General features: G+C 36.2%; 1 protein-coding gene across 16 annotated transcripts in view; it reads left to right on the top strand.

Moving 5' to 3' along the window:
* ANKS1A (ankyrin repeat and sterile alpha motif domain containing 1A) overlaps positions 1-16,933 on the top strand; it is a 130,609-nt gene that overhangs the window by 57,679 nt on the left and 55,997 nt on the right. For all 16 annotated transcript variants that reach the window (XM_058177549.1, XM_058177555.1, XM_058177547.1 and 13 more), the window contains 4 exons: positions 350-470; positions 5,762-5,802; positions 6,327-6,459; positions 8,536-9,080. In XM_058177549.1, coding sequence (XP_058033532.1) covers positions 350-470; positions 5,762-5,802; positions 6,327-6,459; positions 8,536-9,080 — 840 coding nt within the window. The remainder of the gene's footprint in view (positions 1-349; positions 471-5,761; positions 5,803-6,326; positions 6,460-8,535; positions 9,081-16,933) is intronic.

Consider the following 16,933-nt stretch of genomic DNA (forward strand, 5'->3'; position numbering starts at 1 on the left):
CTAGCACGTATGTGCGAGGGGAACCTTTACCTTTACCTTTACCTAACTGCCATATCAGCAGGCTTTGGACAGGATTTTATGCCATGGCCTGGTTTGTATCTGGCAGTCCTTTAGAGTATTTTCAATTGATATATATCTGGATACTCTGTAGGTATTTAATATTACTTTATAAAGTGGAGAATTTTCAGTTGATACGTAAATATGTGCTACTTAAATTGTTCTTCATTTTTTATTTGTTAGAAAATTTTCCATTTGAGAAAAAGTGCTTTTTTTCACAATGTAACCAATTGTTTCATTAATTAATAATAAGAGATGGAATTATTATTAATTTATGCCTGTGTCTGATTAGGGTTTAGTCACCAAGAGAAAAAGTAGAGGGAGCACAGCTGATGAAGAAGAAGAACATCCTTATGAACTCTTGCTAACAGCAGAAACAAAGAAACATGTTACAGTAGATAAAAAAACAAAAGGTAAAAACTGTTGTTGCAAATTGTACATAACTAGCTATCCCCAAAACTAATTTTGGCCAGAAGGTGAGAAACTGAAATATTTCAGCTTTTCTTTTAAGTTAGAGCAGGGGTCTGCAAACTTGGCTCTTTTAAGACTTGTGGACTTCAACTCCCAGAGTTGAAGTCCACAAGTCTTAAAAGAGCCAAGTTTGCAGACCCCTGAGTTAGAGGAATTGACTTAGTTTTGTACGCAGCTAGCAATTTCTTTTCATAAGACTGATTAAAATATTCTTGCTTCGGTAGCTTCTTGGTAACAGAAAATGATTCAAACTTTTGTTGTATGTTTATTATAGAAAACCAAGCAAAGTCTATAGTTAATGTAGCCACGGTATTTTGCAAGACACCTCAGCTATTTTGGAAATTCCTCCTTGCTCTCTCAATTTGTGTGCTCATGCATATGCACTTTGCTCTCTTTATTTTGCACAGTTCCTAGCAAATTCATTCATTCTCTTACTGACCTAGGTAAAGTGTCCATTGCCCTCTCATATTACTGATTTCTCACATCTATAAGAGCCAGCTAATGTGATTTGTTTGTGAAACAATCTTAGTTCTTTGCAAATTGTATTTTATCGGCTGATTTGAGGGTACTTCATATGTTCATTTTCCAAGCCTGAATTTCATACTGTATTAGAAAAAGGTTTGATTGTTTCTATTCTTCCTATACATTCTAATGGTTTTTCAATATTTTGATAAAGGTAGAATTAATAATGAGAGCTATTGCTGTTGAAAAGGTAGCACATTAGACTTTGTGCATTTTGACTTGAAATTAGTACTATTGTATTTTCAGGTACAGATATAAGGCATAATGTTCTTTAAATTTATTTATTTTCATATGAAACATATTAAGTCATACCAAATTTCTCTGTTGTAATAGTTGACTTCAGTGGATTTTGTACAATATTTCTTAAGTAGCTTTAGAGAGAAATGCCTATTTAGTTTAATATTTTCTCCAGGAGAAACTAATTCAGTAGTTGCATAACTTTTCTAACTTCTTTAGTTCATATGACTTCAATAAGCAATTGCAATACTAAATAATAAGAATTAAACTAATCTCTTAAATAGAACATTTTTGATTTGCTTCATAAAAATAGCATGACTTCTGAATCATACATCCTCATTTATTAAAAAGAGCATTATGTGAACAGTAGGAGAAAATAATCATACTTTAATATTGTAAAAATGAGTTACAACAAGGCTTCAGTTTGCATGATTCCTCATTCTTTCCCATAATTACAATATTTTATTATCTGGAGTTTAGTTCTAAACTATAGCTAAAAGTTACTGTTTTGAGATGTCCGCTGGACAACTGAAAGGTCTTTTTCGAATCTCTATGCATCACACATATCAATTATGCACATTTTTACAGTCATCAATGGAAACTTTTTGAACTTGAACTTTTTTTTTAACAGGAAGTGCTCCCTCCTAAGTATGATTTTTCAGTTTTTCTCATAGTTTCTTTTACACTACCACAGAAAAAGCAACATCTGATCATTCTCCATATTAATTTGTTTAGCTAAAGACAAATTTTTGGATTTGTGTTTTTTCTGCATGTGGCTTCTTCATCTGCACTTCTCATTTCTTAGCAACTATTCTTACAACCCTCTGATCTCAGGTCCTCAAAAAATATTAACACCAATTGTTCTTGGCCTAGTAACTGTGGCATCTTCAGCAACATCAGGAGTTTTGTCATCTGAGAATGGTCTTCAGACTCCAGTAGTTGCAGTACTTCTTTATCATTTACCTATAAATAAGAATTCACATCATGAACTGCTTCTTTGTAATATTCTAGGAACTTAGTTTTTTTCCATTGGAGTTCTACCCTCATACAACATAATATTATCTAACTTAATTTATTAATTCTTGAGGTCACCCAACTCCAAAAAATATCTCAATGGCTTACAATGTTTAAAATACATGACCACCAAAAACTACTTGTGGCTCTTCCTTTTTTCCTGTTTCCAGTTTTTCCTGCCCTAGTGCTGATTTTGTCAATATATAAGGGTTCATGAATTGGAATAGACATGGTAACAGTTGGTCAGCCAGTGGGGACTGTTTGGTGACCCAGGCAGCTCGGAGCCTGGGCGTGGCTTAGGTTCACTGATCTGTATATATATGAGTGCTTCTGTGATTCTATAGCTTCTGTGATTATTGATTCTGTACTTCTGGATTCTGAGTTCTGGTTCTGGCTTCTGCTGTATGGTATTGTATATAAAGAAGTCTCTTATATAAATGAATCCTGTTGAATTCTTTACTTGTGTGCTGATTGAATTGCTGCAAACTCTTAACAGATATCTAAAAAGTTCTTGCTATTGATGCCTGCAACAGAAGTGCTTGACACTGAAGGCACCATTTCATAAGTAAATGCACTGCAGCAGTAGACAACCTCCATCAGATCTGTCACTTCCTGTGCATATGGAGGGTTGTGAAGGGTTGTATCATTGACATTTGTTCCCATTCTCGGGCTTTTACTGAACAGCAAAGAACAGATTGTCCTGATTTTAGGCTTCAATCTGGGAACAAACCTCTTAAGAAAGCAATTCAGCAGTGTTGAAGACCTGATTCATTCCATATTTTCTCCATTTATAAATGTAAGGTTTGGAACAACAATTTCTTTTAGGAACCAAGGAAAAGCATTCATTATGGAGGAGACCCGGGGGAGGGGGAAGTATAGTGGCTGTCCCATGATCATCCTAGATTCAATTGACAAAAGATCATGGATCAGTTTTGAGCTCTGAGTCCCATCTTAGACATATCATTGAGTCCAAATGAACAACAACAACAACAACAACAACAACAACAAAAGGACAAAACCAATATACAGGATAATCTTAATTCTTGTCTTATTCTCAACTCAGAAGTTCAGGATCAGTTGAAAATTCTGTGGCCATAATTCTAACACGGCTCCAATACTGATCTCTCTGATCTAGTACAAAAATTTACCAGTGCTGGAATTATACACCATCAGTAAGCGATCATTCAAACTAATACAACTTATCTCAAAGGACAAGATGAGAGACAAGTTAACTGCTTTGCAGTCCCATTATTTCAGAGCAATGGTGTCCTCACCAGCTTGTTTTAGTCTGGAGGCTCTTCCTCAGTTCCAGACTCTTGTACCTGCTCTTAAAATGCTGTGACTTATAAATTGGCAGGTACTAATTTTTTTTGTTAACTCTCTCTCTTTCCCAGTGCAAACACACTAAGGTAATAGTCACAATCCAACTTCTTGCCCTTGTAGCTTGCTGCTCCTAAATGCATATAATTCATTAATTATAATATTATATTAGTTATAATAAGATCTTATAATAACTTCCTAACTATAACCTATCATCCATCCTCCCTTCTCTGGATTGTAATTCTCTTTGCAAAGTAAGCTGCAAAATGAGTGACAGGTCAGAATGTTCAAAACTTTACATAGAAGGCTCATGATGCCCTCCAGACATGATTACTCTTCTTTTGAAAGGCAAGCATTAAAAATACAGAAAAAATACTCAGGCTTTACACAGGGCTCTGAAAAATTGTGTTGCTTTTGCATTCAGTTTACTATTGCGCTCTACTAGTAAGCCTACTTCAAAATGGTTGAGAAAAAAGCATTCTTTGATGGCCTTCCATCCAGGAAGAATCACACCCCACATATTAAGTAATATGATATTGAGGAATTGCCCCAACTTTGCAGCAGATGGTAAAGTGTCACCTTTGGCTTTCTGACTCCAATCAGTGGCCATTACTGATACTCCCACCACCTTCTGGGATTCAATTGTAGGTAGCCATATCTTCTTTGGAGATAAGCGATTATAAACTGGTGCTGCTGCTTCCGTATGCCAGGAAGGCTCACCAACACAGCATTAGATGCAGAGTTTAGAGCAGGAAGTAGCATTTTCTCAGTGTAGGTAGTTTTCAACTTACAACAGTTGGTTTATTGACCATTCAAAATTACAACAGCACTGAAAAAAGTGATTTATGACCATTTTTCACACTTATGACCATTGCAGCATCCCCATGGTCATGTGAATAAAATTCAGGTGCTTGGCAATTGACTCATATTTATGATGGTTGCAGTATCCCGGAGTCATGCGATCATCTTTGCAAACCTTCTGACAAGCAAAGTCGAAGGGGAAACCAGATTCACTTAATAATCTGTTAACTAATTTAACAACTGCAGTGATTCACTTAACAAATGTGGCAAGAAAAGCCGTAAAATGGGGCAAAACTCATTTAACAAATTTGTCATTTAACAACATAAATTTTGGGCTCAATTGTCATAAGTTGAGGACTACCTGAACTGGCAGGTTATGTTTTCTTGATGCTGGAACCTTCAGCCTTATGATTGAGAAGCAGCCACAACTGCTTTAAGGTCTTGTTTTCAGTACTGTTCAAACATGATAAGGCTACTGTGTTCATTCCTATCCATTATTCTTTGGCCTCCAAACGTGTTTTATCAAGGCAAAGATTGTTAATACTTTTGATATATCGTAGCCCTTTTTCTCTTTCAATCCTGGCACTATGGAAAGGCATTTTCAATACTGGTTGTAAGGAAAAGTGCACTCTGCACCAGTGGATAAGGAATAGTAGAAGCATGAATCATGAATGAAGGTTTTATTACTCCAGAGCTTTAATTCTGTACATTTCTAGCTACTGAGAATGGCTGGTGAATGGCTGGCACTTTTTAGGAGAGAAAGAACTGTCTCCGGTGCCTTATATCTCAAAAGATGGTAGGAAAATGATCTTTCAGGAGGAAAAGAACTAAACAGCAAATCAATATTTCCAGGTATGGTAGAGTTGGCATGGAACAAGTATTATAGCCATAGGGGGCACCTTAAGGAGATATAAATTTCATATCTTCTGGATTGAACTATAAAGTCATGGTCAAGACTGAAAATTTCCTATTTGCAGTGTGAAGGCTTGTTTAATGAGAATAAATCATAATAACCCGAATGAGGTCCAGAAGCGCAGGGCTGCAATAAAAATAATGGACCTCTACTTACATCAGCAGTAGTGTTTCTGATTTCAACATAGAAACTGAAATTCCACAGTTCAGCATTGCTTGCCCGGTTATCTAAAATGCATCATGTCTCAAGCACCAAGGTGATAATTCTTCCTTAAAGATCGGATACAGAGTTCTGAAGACACCCATCGTACAAGCCAGTTCCTTTAATTATGTGGATACAGTAGCAATGTCTTGTTTTTAACAGTAATTAGCTAAAGACAGATTTGTATTGCAAATATTAAAAATATTTTTATTTTTAAATTCTTAGGTGAATCATCTTTAGGTGCTACCTGCAGTGTCCAGCCACAGGTAAGACAGATATAATTTTAATATAGATTATATCCAATATGCCAGTAGATGTTCACTCATACCTAGGAACTTTCTCTTTTTCTCCTTCCTCTGTTACTCCTTCTTAAGTCTGCTATGGAAGGACTTGGCTTCTGGAGTGTATTTGAGGAGTATGTGGAGAAGAAAACTCTGCTCTGCTGAGGACTGTCATTGTGAAAGTTGACTTGACACTACTGCATGCAACAACGCACATATATACAATGCAACAGATACATGTTGTTATGAGTGAAAACATTTTAAGCTGTAGTATTAAGAAAAGCCATTTTAAAACTATCAGACGGTACAATATTTATTGGAAGTTTCAAGTTCAAGGCACCTCCAGAATAGTCAAAACATCCTGCTTTGAATTTGAGACAGCTGTTTGCTTTTGAAACAGGGTGTTTTCAACACAAGACAGTTCAGATGCAGCATGGTTCAAATTTAAAACATTTTTGCAAAATCCTGCAAATTAATAAATTCATTACATTTTACACAATTCTTTGCAGATATGGTCACGAAAAGGTCTATCTTCTCAGGATGGTCAGTGGCCATTAAATTGCCAAGCTTCGTCCAATTTCTCTTCTAGCCATTCTGAACAATATCCAAGTCCTGAATCTCAGCTGGTTGAGATGCCAAAAGGTAGGAAATCATTCTGAATCATTCCAACTTGATAGAAACCTATACAGAAAAAAAAAAGATATTTGCTTTTTAATATATGCAAGAATCCTTTGATCTAGCTAGCATGACAAAAAAATTTCAAATGTCCCTTATAGGCCTTTGCTCATGCTAGCAGATACTTTTTCATTTGTTGTTTTGCTTTGGGGAGATGGGGAACACAACCACAGTTTCATTACAACAGTGACCGCTTTGTTGGGCTTCATAGCTGCCTTTGGAAGAATGAAATGTTTCAGTGTGCGATACACACTGTCAGCAGCTCTTCCACCCTCTGATATCAGTGTTGCGAAATGTTAACACTGTTTATAGATGCCATATTGTGCATTTTGTGCAAACAGTAAAGTGCAGAGGCATTTTATTCATCTTTTCATATATGTTGCTATTAATATATTATCATAGCAAATCTATGAAAGCAGACAAGATGTTCCTCTTAGACACCATACTTCCTCTGGAGACTTGTCATTTACACTTTGATGGGAAAGATTTGACAGTGAAAGGTAGCTTAGACTGTTACATTTCCTCTGCTACATACATTTCAAGATAAGAATTTTAATATAAATCTGGTCTGGATGTAATTTTGTTCTGTAAAATGCTCTCAGACCAAAAAAAGTCTTGCTCTTGGTGATTTTGAGTAAGAAACGCAAAAACATTTCTGGCACACATGCTTAAAATACTTTGCAATAAGTGGTTTTATAAAAAGTATTTTCTTAGATATTGAGTAATTTTTAAACTTAGAGGAATAGCTGCCAATAAATATAATTTTGTCAAACCTCATGTAGAATATGTCCTGTAGAAAAATTTAACGAATACATAAAGCAAATGAGCTTAATGTGATTAAGTTATATCGGCCACAGCTTAGTATTTTAGAAAAGAGTAATGATTTAGCCTTGTAAAAGCTTATATCATGTAAAATGGAAAAATCCTTAGAAATGACTATATAAGGTATCTCAAAGAACCTTTCCTGATTTGTTCTGATTTCTTCATACTGATTAATCAACAAAGGCTCCAATTGAATCAGAGATAAGTACTTTCTGATTTGATTTAGGAATAATGAAGCACTACTGAATCATTGCAAAATGCAACATAACTTTAGCCAAATAGAGCCAACTAGGGTAATTTAATTTGAAGTTAATAACTTTCATATCTATGCTTGTATGTCCAATCTAAGATAAGTACCATATAAAAAAGCTTCACTTTCTGTTTCTCAGATATTCTCCAATGAGTAAAGTACCATTGTGAAGAGCCTAGGTTGCATAACTTGGCTTTTATCAATATTAAATATTAGGCAACACATTAATGATTTTTGTTCAGAGTGGCTCTTTGCTATAAGCTTTTCCATAATTTACACCAGTGAATTATTCATGCTTTAATCAGGTTCTGATTTTTGATACAATATATTAAAGCATGAGTCTAGTTATAATGTTACCTCTCTGCTGCAAAACATGTTGCAAGCTGAAATTCACTGCAGCAGTAAAAGAGACCATTTTATGTAGTGAAATTAGTTAACGCGAAGTGAGGCTTTAAAGGAATTATTGCTGTTGCAAAAGGAGGTGAGTTCAAGTCACCAGGGAAGGAAACAGCTGTCGGGTGGAGGGGGGAATTTGTTCATATTTGCAGGTTGTTTGCAGCTCATCTTTCCCCACCCAGCATTCTGTGCCAAGGAATAGGGAGTGTTGCTCTAAATAACACTTTGGCCTTTATGGAAATATGTTCCAGGAGACTCAGTCTCTCCCCTCCCCCCTTTGCTGGGTATAGTTAGCACTTCTCCAAACCTTATATAGCAAGGGCTGATTGTTAGTGTTAACAGGAATAAAATGAAACAGAGTGGGCTGCCAGATTGCATAAATCAGGCCACTGTTTAGAATTTCATAAATGCTCCAACTTGGGTAAAATCTGAGTACTCTGAACAATGCTGTTCTTTCTTCTTCTTTTCTTTCTTTCTCTCTCTCTCTCTCTCTGAGAGAGAAAAGCTAAAATCCTGTTTCTCTTGATCTTTATGTGTTGGGTTTTATTTTGGTGGGGTTTCGTACCCTTTTGAAGACCAAAAAAGGTTCAACAGAAGCCACAGCCAAGCAGATGTCCAAGATGCCCAGGTACTGGATCAATTCTCAGGTCTTCTGCATGGTTCTTCTCCGGTGTGTGACATAAATGAGGACCCTTTGAGACTCATTTCTGCTGTGGGCAAAGGAAGTACAGAGGGAACTGCTATGCAGCTGGAAAATGTTGAGGCTTCTGGATCGGTACAATCTAGTACTGCAGACCAAAATAAAGTGGTCTATTCAGCCATACGCCATATCCGTGACAAGTTGGATTCTGGAACTTTGGCACATCCCCATTTGCCACAGCACCCCGGTAGTGCTGAGGATGGAGACAAGAGCAGTGTTGTGGGAAGAGTTCATCCAGGAAGCAAGTCCAAAGCAGACCTCAAACTTAGCCGTAGCTTATCAAAATCGGATTCTGACCTTTTGACCACCTCACCAACAGAGGACGATACTATGGGGAGCAGAAGTGAATCCCTTTCCAATTGTAGCACTGGGAAAAAAAGGCTGGAGAAATCACCTTCCTTTGCTTCCGAGTGGGATGAGGTAAGACCAAGCTGGATTTTTAAAAAAAAGTAAAATAAAAATTGCTGCAGGAATTCCGTGGTAAAAATGGATGAAAGAGTAGAAGCAGTGGTTATTTATCCTAGTATCGAATTTATTTGGTAGATAATTAAAATTACACCTATGAATTGAATTCAGATGTTTAATCTTATGCGATGCAGAATGTAGGGAAAGTTTTGAAAGTATTCAGCGTTGTCTAAAATGGTATTATTCTATTCAGAAGCAGTGTCACATTAGAATATGTTTCCATAGCATATTCTTTTTAGAATAGTTTGTGGGAAAAGGTTAGGTCATACTATATATGCTTTATGTTAGTGAGAAGGCTTCCGTAAAGTTGGGGAGCATCTGGATGTTTTAGAACCCTCTCTTAAAATAGCTAATCCCTAGGATTAATGGGAAGTCAGCATAATATATGAGAAATCATTCCTTAATAGAACTTTGTTCTGATAAGAAGTCAGCAGAGATTAAGTGCTATTCTTCAAACAGCACTAAAGCATTCCTTGCTTATTCTACTCTGACTTAAAACAAAGTTGCATGAGCATGCAAACTGCCTTTTATAGATCGGAAAATCTATTATTAAGCAGTTAAGACTTAGTTGGAGAAACATTATGCCCTGCCAGGTCTAAAAAGAATACTAAAGAAAATCCATTAGCAAACAAATTAGGGAGGTTGAATTATGTGGATTATAAATTGAAAGGATGAAATAATTATTTATTTTTATTGTGTAGTGCTGAGATACTCAATTTTTAAAAGGTCTTTTGGAGTATCCTGGGTGCAAAATATTGCAATCTGCAACTCCTTAAAGTTGGGGCATTTTTTTTGTAAGCTGCTGTGCAATCCTGGGAAAAGATACACATATTTTAAGGTACACAGATGTTTCCTATGTGACCCTATATACTTCAGGGCCCTTTTTTGCAACTGAATTGCAAAAAGAGTGCAATGGTATTTCTTATAATAAAAGCATTAATTTATGTACTAAATTGCAATTCTTATATAACATATTTCATTTCAAATATGTGGTGGTGTATACATCTAACCAGCTCAAGTGTTGGAAAGCCTGTTTCAAATTACTGCATAATATTAATTTTATGCTACAAGTTACATGATTTGTGAATATCAGCGGTCTTGTTCTGGAAACTGTTGCTTGCATTGTAGAAACAGTAGTTCTGGTTACCTTGAGATTGTTACTAAACCCAGTCAAAATTATTATTGTGGCGAAATAAGTCTGCCAGAAATGTATTTATTTTAAATACTTCAAGATTTTTTAATCCAAATTACCAGTGTTTACAGAATGCCATGTTAATATTTCTATAACTTAGCTTAGTCGGTTTTTTCCACGTTTTTTGCATATATTTTCTTTAAAAAATTTGAGGAGGATCAGTAATTATATATCCTAACACACAGGGGTGTCCAAACTTGGTCCCTTGAAGAGTGGTGGACTTCAACTCCCAGAATTCCCCCGCCAGCATGAGCTATAAATATGAACAAGTTGCTAGCAGGGGAATTCTGGGAGTTGACATCCACACTCTTCAAGGGGCCACGTTTGGACATCCCTGCCATAACAGAACAATTGCCTTTTGTTCCATTGGTATTTTGTTGATAACTTGAATTGTAACTTTATTTGAAAATTTGAATTATGTAAGTTTAATATTTGTATCAAAGAGTTAGCAGCAATACTAGAAGTATAATGGATAATCATTACTATTAAAATATTTTGCAGTTCCTTAGGATACTTATAGAATAGAACTTTTCTTGAATAACAAACTGCTTTTTTGTATCTCCTTAAGCTTCACTCCATCTCAGGAATAACTGTGATTTTATGAAATTTGAAATTGAATTCAAATTTAGTTGATCAGACTTTGTTCCTGATAAAATAAATTAGGTGTGAATTATTTTCAAACTTTTTAACCAATTTATTGGAACCTAAAAATGAAAATAATTATGCAGAATTTTGCATTCTACTCAGAGGGAAGACATAATGGGATTATGGAACTAAAATACAGATTTGGAGAAAAGCAGATTATTAATCTGGTTATAATGCAGTGTTTGCATGAGTATCTGTAATAACTATAGAGTTCAGGAAAAATATTTTATATTTCTCTATAAGTCAAGGGAGAGACGTGTTTAAAAATAAAGATGCAAAGAAAGTAACATAAAACAAAATAGAAATAGAAATATTCTATTTCTAAATGTTTTGTGCATGAACTTTTATGAAACATCTAGTTTCAAGCATAAAATGGGATGGTTCAAGCATTCTGGGGATGTCTCAAGTTTGAAATAAAGATATTTAAACTCCAAAACACTTTCAAAATACGGGATGGCCTGTTTTGTACTCAAAACTGGGACATTCTATGAGATTTTCACACTCCTAGAAGTTTATTATATTGATATTTATATATTCATACCAGTACGCCATCTATTATTTAGATTATATGCAATTTACAGTTGCCAAATACAGTGATATTATTTAGGCCCATAAGGTCCAGTAGAAAAATCACAATTTGTATTGCCTTCCTATTAGCAAGATTTGGGAGGCATTTTGATTCTAGGAGGGCAAGCTAGAAGGTGTGGGTATTCACTTTGCAAAAGTCGAAAGTAGAATCAATAATTATACGTGGGTCGTTCAACCTTGCAATTATATGGAATTAAACAATGTTCATGTAGCCATTTTTGTTATTTTTGTCATTTTCTCTTTAATTTGCTGTCACAAATGCTATAGTTTTATTATAGATTATTTAAAGTCTGAAATTCTGTAAAATTGCTCAGTATGTTTCTATAACCTGATCTAATAATTCGTATCATGTAACTAACCCATTGATTCTTTAAGGTATTTCCTGTAAGGTAAAAGAAAAACGTATGACATTACAATAATCAAACATGTACTTAGACATAACCACCCATATGTAAAGAAAATAACTAAGATTTTAAATACATAAAAATGATTGCTATTTATTACCATAGGAGCAAATACAATTTTACTTCACCTTTGTCTAATTGTGATTTCTTCAAAGTTGTTTACTATTCTGTGACTCTGTTTCTTGTTATTAAGATGCTAGGCTGGATCAGTCATGCTTAGATGAATCTTTTTTTCTGTTGATAGTCATATTCTCTCTCAAGTAACCAACAGGACTATGTAGCCATACTGGATGTTTCTTAAGCAAACTCTATTTAGGGCAAAACAAAAATATATTATAAATATTATGTGTTGGATAATACAATTGATTCCCCCCCCCAAAAAAAATATTATAAGCCTAGACCTAAAATACAAACTAATTCAGAATCAAGTGTGAGAGAGAAGCTTGCTGTAGCTGTTCATTTTCCTTCACCAGCAGAAGAAGCTACATGGAATCAAAGATACTTTGTGCTGATGTTTTGAGTAAGATAGATAAGAGTGGAATTGGATTGTCAATAAGTTCCATTTTCAGCTAGTATTGTACCATTTCTCACATTTTGTTGACGTTAGTATGTTGAATGGCATTTTCAACTATTTACAAATATAGAAATATGAAAGCACAAAGCAACACATTAGCTAAGAAAATCTGCTTATTAGCTTATTACACTGGATAATAAATTAGAAGGAATGAACTTGTATGAGTTAGGCTGTGGATAGCATAAATATTTGAGTGCTTTCAAACATAGCTGACGGCCAAAATGGTAAATTTGTTTTTGTAATGTGTTTATAAATATTCAGTACTCCCCAAATCAATCTGCAGCAGTCAAAGCACATTATATTTTACATAAAACAGTTCTTATTCTTCTTGAAGATTGAAGTAAGATATGTTGTTCTATGCCAGGATGTAGCACCCCAATTTTTGGAGATGTGTGCCTATCTATTATAGCACAGCCTGAATAAATTTATTCAAATAGTTAATATCTATTTGAAGTGATCTTCTTCTGAATCCTAAATATGCCTACACTAAGTATAAATCATTTCAGCAAAGTCTAAGGACAACAGTGTAAAATTAAATATTTACAAATAATGAAACACTGCAGAAATAAGAAAACACAATTTGGTTTTTCAAGATTCAAAGGCGAAATTGATTGTATCAGCTTTGATTATTTTTCTCTAGGTGTTCCCACTTTATAATCCTATTGAGATGGTAATATTATTCTGGTCTAGTGCTTTTATTATTAGAAAGTAATTAAATCATAAGTTATGAATCAGGATAAGATTGCTTGCATCAGATTTATGAGGTATTTTCTACAAATACTGTTCCTTTTCGTAGAGTAGATTTATCATTGTTTAATATAAATTGGTGGGCTTCTATAAATGTACATATACAAATAATTTGCATACTGAAGTAGGTAACCGTCAAGGGTTTTACTTTGGTAGGATGTCATGCCTTCCCCTTAGCTATCCTTGAAGGCCAATACAGGAAAATTCCTTGGAGAGAAAGTGGCTGTGTGACTCTAGATACGCAAAAACAACAGAACATCTGCTTCCCCCTTGCATGAACTACAGAGATTCATACTAGACATATCTCACCAATATTACATAAATACCCAGGGTGCACAAGACAAATCCACAGCTCCCTGCTGCTTTCATATATTAATCCTGCTATAACATACAATGTTGCCAGGTTCTGCACAGCAGTGCTTAAAATCTGTCAGACGATGACTTGTGCGATAAACTAGTCCCAATTAGCATCTAGCTTGTCATACTAGAGTGCTCTCTACTGTGATAGATTTAGTCAGCCACATGCTAGCCTTAATGCTCCTCTACACCAATCTAATGCTTCTACCCCTCCTTTTAGATTCCTTTTTAGACTTCAGGTTTTTTTTTATATTTACTTTCTCTTTTACGTCTTTTAACTTTTAATTATTTTTTAGATTTTGATGTATTTTTATGCTTGCTAATTTAATCCTTCACTCTCCTTGTGCTGGCCTTTGACCATAATAAATATTTGATTTGAATAATTTACAAATTATTTTGAGACAACTCGGTGTATATGCATCTGGGAATTTGCTCTCTAAAACATTTGTGGGGCAGCTCAGGGAGTCTGCCCTGTGCTTTACATTGGACACATGCAGGATTGAAAACTGTATTAGCTTGACTGACCCTGCAAAAAAACAATCCATGTGCCTAAAATTCTTAGATGATGAAGTACCTATCACTATTAGGTTGCCAAAAACCAGAATGTGTATTGCAGAGAAATATGATGCCATTGCTAGAGTTTAGTGTTGAGATGCTTATGCCAAGCCATTCCGTGACATAGGATTTTTTTTTCCCACTGTACCTCACAGTCTATGTTCTTAAATTGTGTCATGTCAGGTCCAGGCCATTCTCATTTAAATGCCACCTTAAATTTCTTTTCCTGTGATATTCCAGTTCTCATCTCAGTTGTAACCATCTGACTGAGATGGTGTAGGGTTTCCTGCCTGGGCAGGGGGTTGGACTAGAAGGCCTCCAAGGTCCCTTCCAACTCTGATGTTATGTTATGTTATGTTTTCTTTAGGCTGTATGTACATTTGACTTTGTTATTATAATGCATTGGTCTCTTTCCACCTTAATTATCTGGGAGAATATTTTTATTGCTTCCCTCAACCTTTGCAAAGATCTGTGCACCCCATCTGTTTAATGTAGCAGTGTAGGCATGCTTCAATATGCCTCTATGGCACCACTATGTTCTGTGAGCTGTGCTGGTTGTCAGTGACTTTTGGGTGCAGTTCAGGTGTTGATTATCACCTTTAATGATACTGAGGGATAGATGAATAGATTTTGTTCTATTCAATTAGGGCCACTTCTTACTGACATAGGTTTTCTCCATGATAATATACCTAACCTATCCTTTTGGCTAGCATCATTGTAATTGTGTTCATCCACTTTGCTTTGGTCTTCTCTTTCCTTTCACCTTTCCTTCTCGAGAGAGCTAGGTCTTTGCATAATGTGTCTGAAGTAGGATAATTTGAGTCTGGTCATTTGTGCCAGAATAAAAGTGCTCGGTTGTTTGATGAGTCATTTGTTTGGGTCTGAGTTTTTGTTTTGGCTATACATAGCAATGTCATGAATCTTCTCTAACACCAAATTTCTAAAGCGTCAAAACTCTTTCTATCCTGTTTCTTCAAAATCCAGTTTTTGTTTCCAGACAGTAACACAAAGAATGTCGTGAGTTGCATTATTGTGAACTTTGTAGATAGAGGAACATCATGGAATCTGAAAATCCTGTAGCTATTCTACTGAGTTGCTAGTCTGTAGCATATTTCTTGATTACCTGTTTCTTTGCTGTTGAAGGTTGATTGTAAAATGCCGAAGCTAAGTATCACTTCAATACCTTCATTATCAATTCTAAGGTTAGTTGTTGTATTGTCATTAGTTTGGGCTTCTTTATACTGTATTTAATTTTAGTCTCCTTTTTTTCACTCCACTCCTTGGCTTTAGTAAGAAGTTGCTGGAAGAGTAGTATTACCAGTATAGCACATAGTAATTGATGTTTCTTCCTCCACTCATCTTCTTCTAATCCAGTTTCTTTAATATATATTCAGCATATAGGTTGAATACAAGTAGTCCTTGCTTAATGTCCATTCGTTCAGAAACTGTTCAAAGTTATAATGAGTTCTGACCACTGAAGCATCCTTGTCACATTAACAAAAGTTGGGCCCACCCACATTTACAAGCGTTTTTTTGGCTGCCGAACTGCCTACCCATTTCTGCCAGCTGCATCTACTGCCCAGCTTTAACAAGCCCTGCATCCATTGCACCAAATGCCACTACTGTACCGGCTGGGGCAGCTTTTTTTGCATCATCATCTTTTGTGCTGGTGCAGCCAGGTTTGTCTCGCACCCTGCTAAGGGAATACATTAATGCCCTCCATTAGCTCAATTGCCACGGCCTCACTCGTTCATACCTCACCCAAGGCCTTTGGTGAAAGAAGCCTGGCTTGTAAAAGAAGGCCCCAGCTGAGCCAAGGTGAAAGAAGGATCCTTCTAGCCAGTTCTTTCTTTTGGTCACTGGTGAAAGAAGCGCCAGCAGTGCCAGTGTGAAAGAAGGTCTATTTGATGGATCCTTTTGTGCCAGTATGGCCAGATTTTTCTTTTGCAAAAGGCAGCTCTGGGCAGGCATGAACAGAAGCCCTGGCTTGCACACAAAGAGAAACCCTGGGTGGGATGTGAATGGAAACCCTGGGTGGAGGGCAAATGGAGGCCCTAGCTGACACACAAACGGATACCCTGGGCACAAGAGAAGCCCCAGCTGCACAGCATGAAAGAAGGCTCTGGCTGGTACAGTAGTAGTACATGGTGCAGTGGATGCAGCAGTGGCAGGAGTGGGTGCACAGCAGGGGCAGCTGGTGGCCACAGATAGGCAGTCAGCAGAGATGGGTGGGTGGGTGGGTGGAGATAGGCAGATAGGAGGATTCCAGACGAGGCAGAGGAGAAACCTTACCAGGCTCAGGGCCAGGAGGTCCAAGGTGGGATGGGTCTTTGCCATCAGTGAGATGTGATTAATGATGGCAATTGGAACAGCTGAAATTCCCATTGGTAAGCAATGCAACGGTCACATGGCACTGCACTGTTATGACTGCACCACTTAGCAATGAAAATTTCAGTCCCAATTATTGTCATTAACTGAAGATTACCTATATTACTTACTCCCTATCAAATGGGAGAATATATACCCTTGCTCAATTTGCCAACCTGGAGCCAGTCTGTTTCAGCATGTTCTGCCCGTTCTATAGCTCCTTGACCGGTATATAGTGTGAGAATAGTGAGATGTTCTAAGCTTCCGATTTTTCTAAGCTTCCACAGCCTGAAATGATTAACACATACAAAGGCCTTTCTGTAATTAACAAAGCACATACTTGATTTCTTTTTTAGTATTCTTTGATTTTCTCAATTAT

The sequence above is a fragment of the Ahaetulla prasina genome, chromosome 3 (assembly GCF_028640845.1).
Source record: "Ahaetulla prasina isolate Xishuangbanna chromosome 3, ASM2864084v1, whole genome shotgun sequence".
Taxonomy (NCBI): domain Eukaryota; kingdom Metazoa; phylum Chordata; class Lepidosauria; order Squamata; family Colubridae; genus Ahaetulla; species Ahaetulla prasina.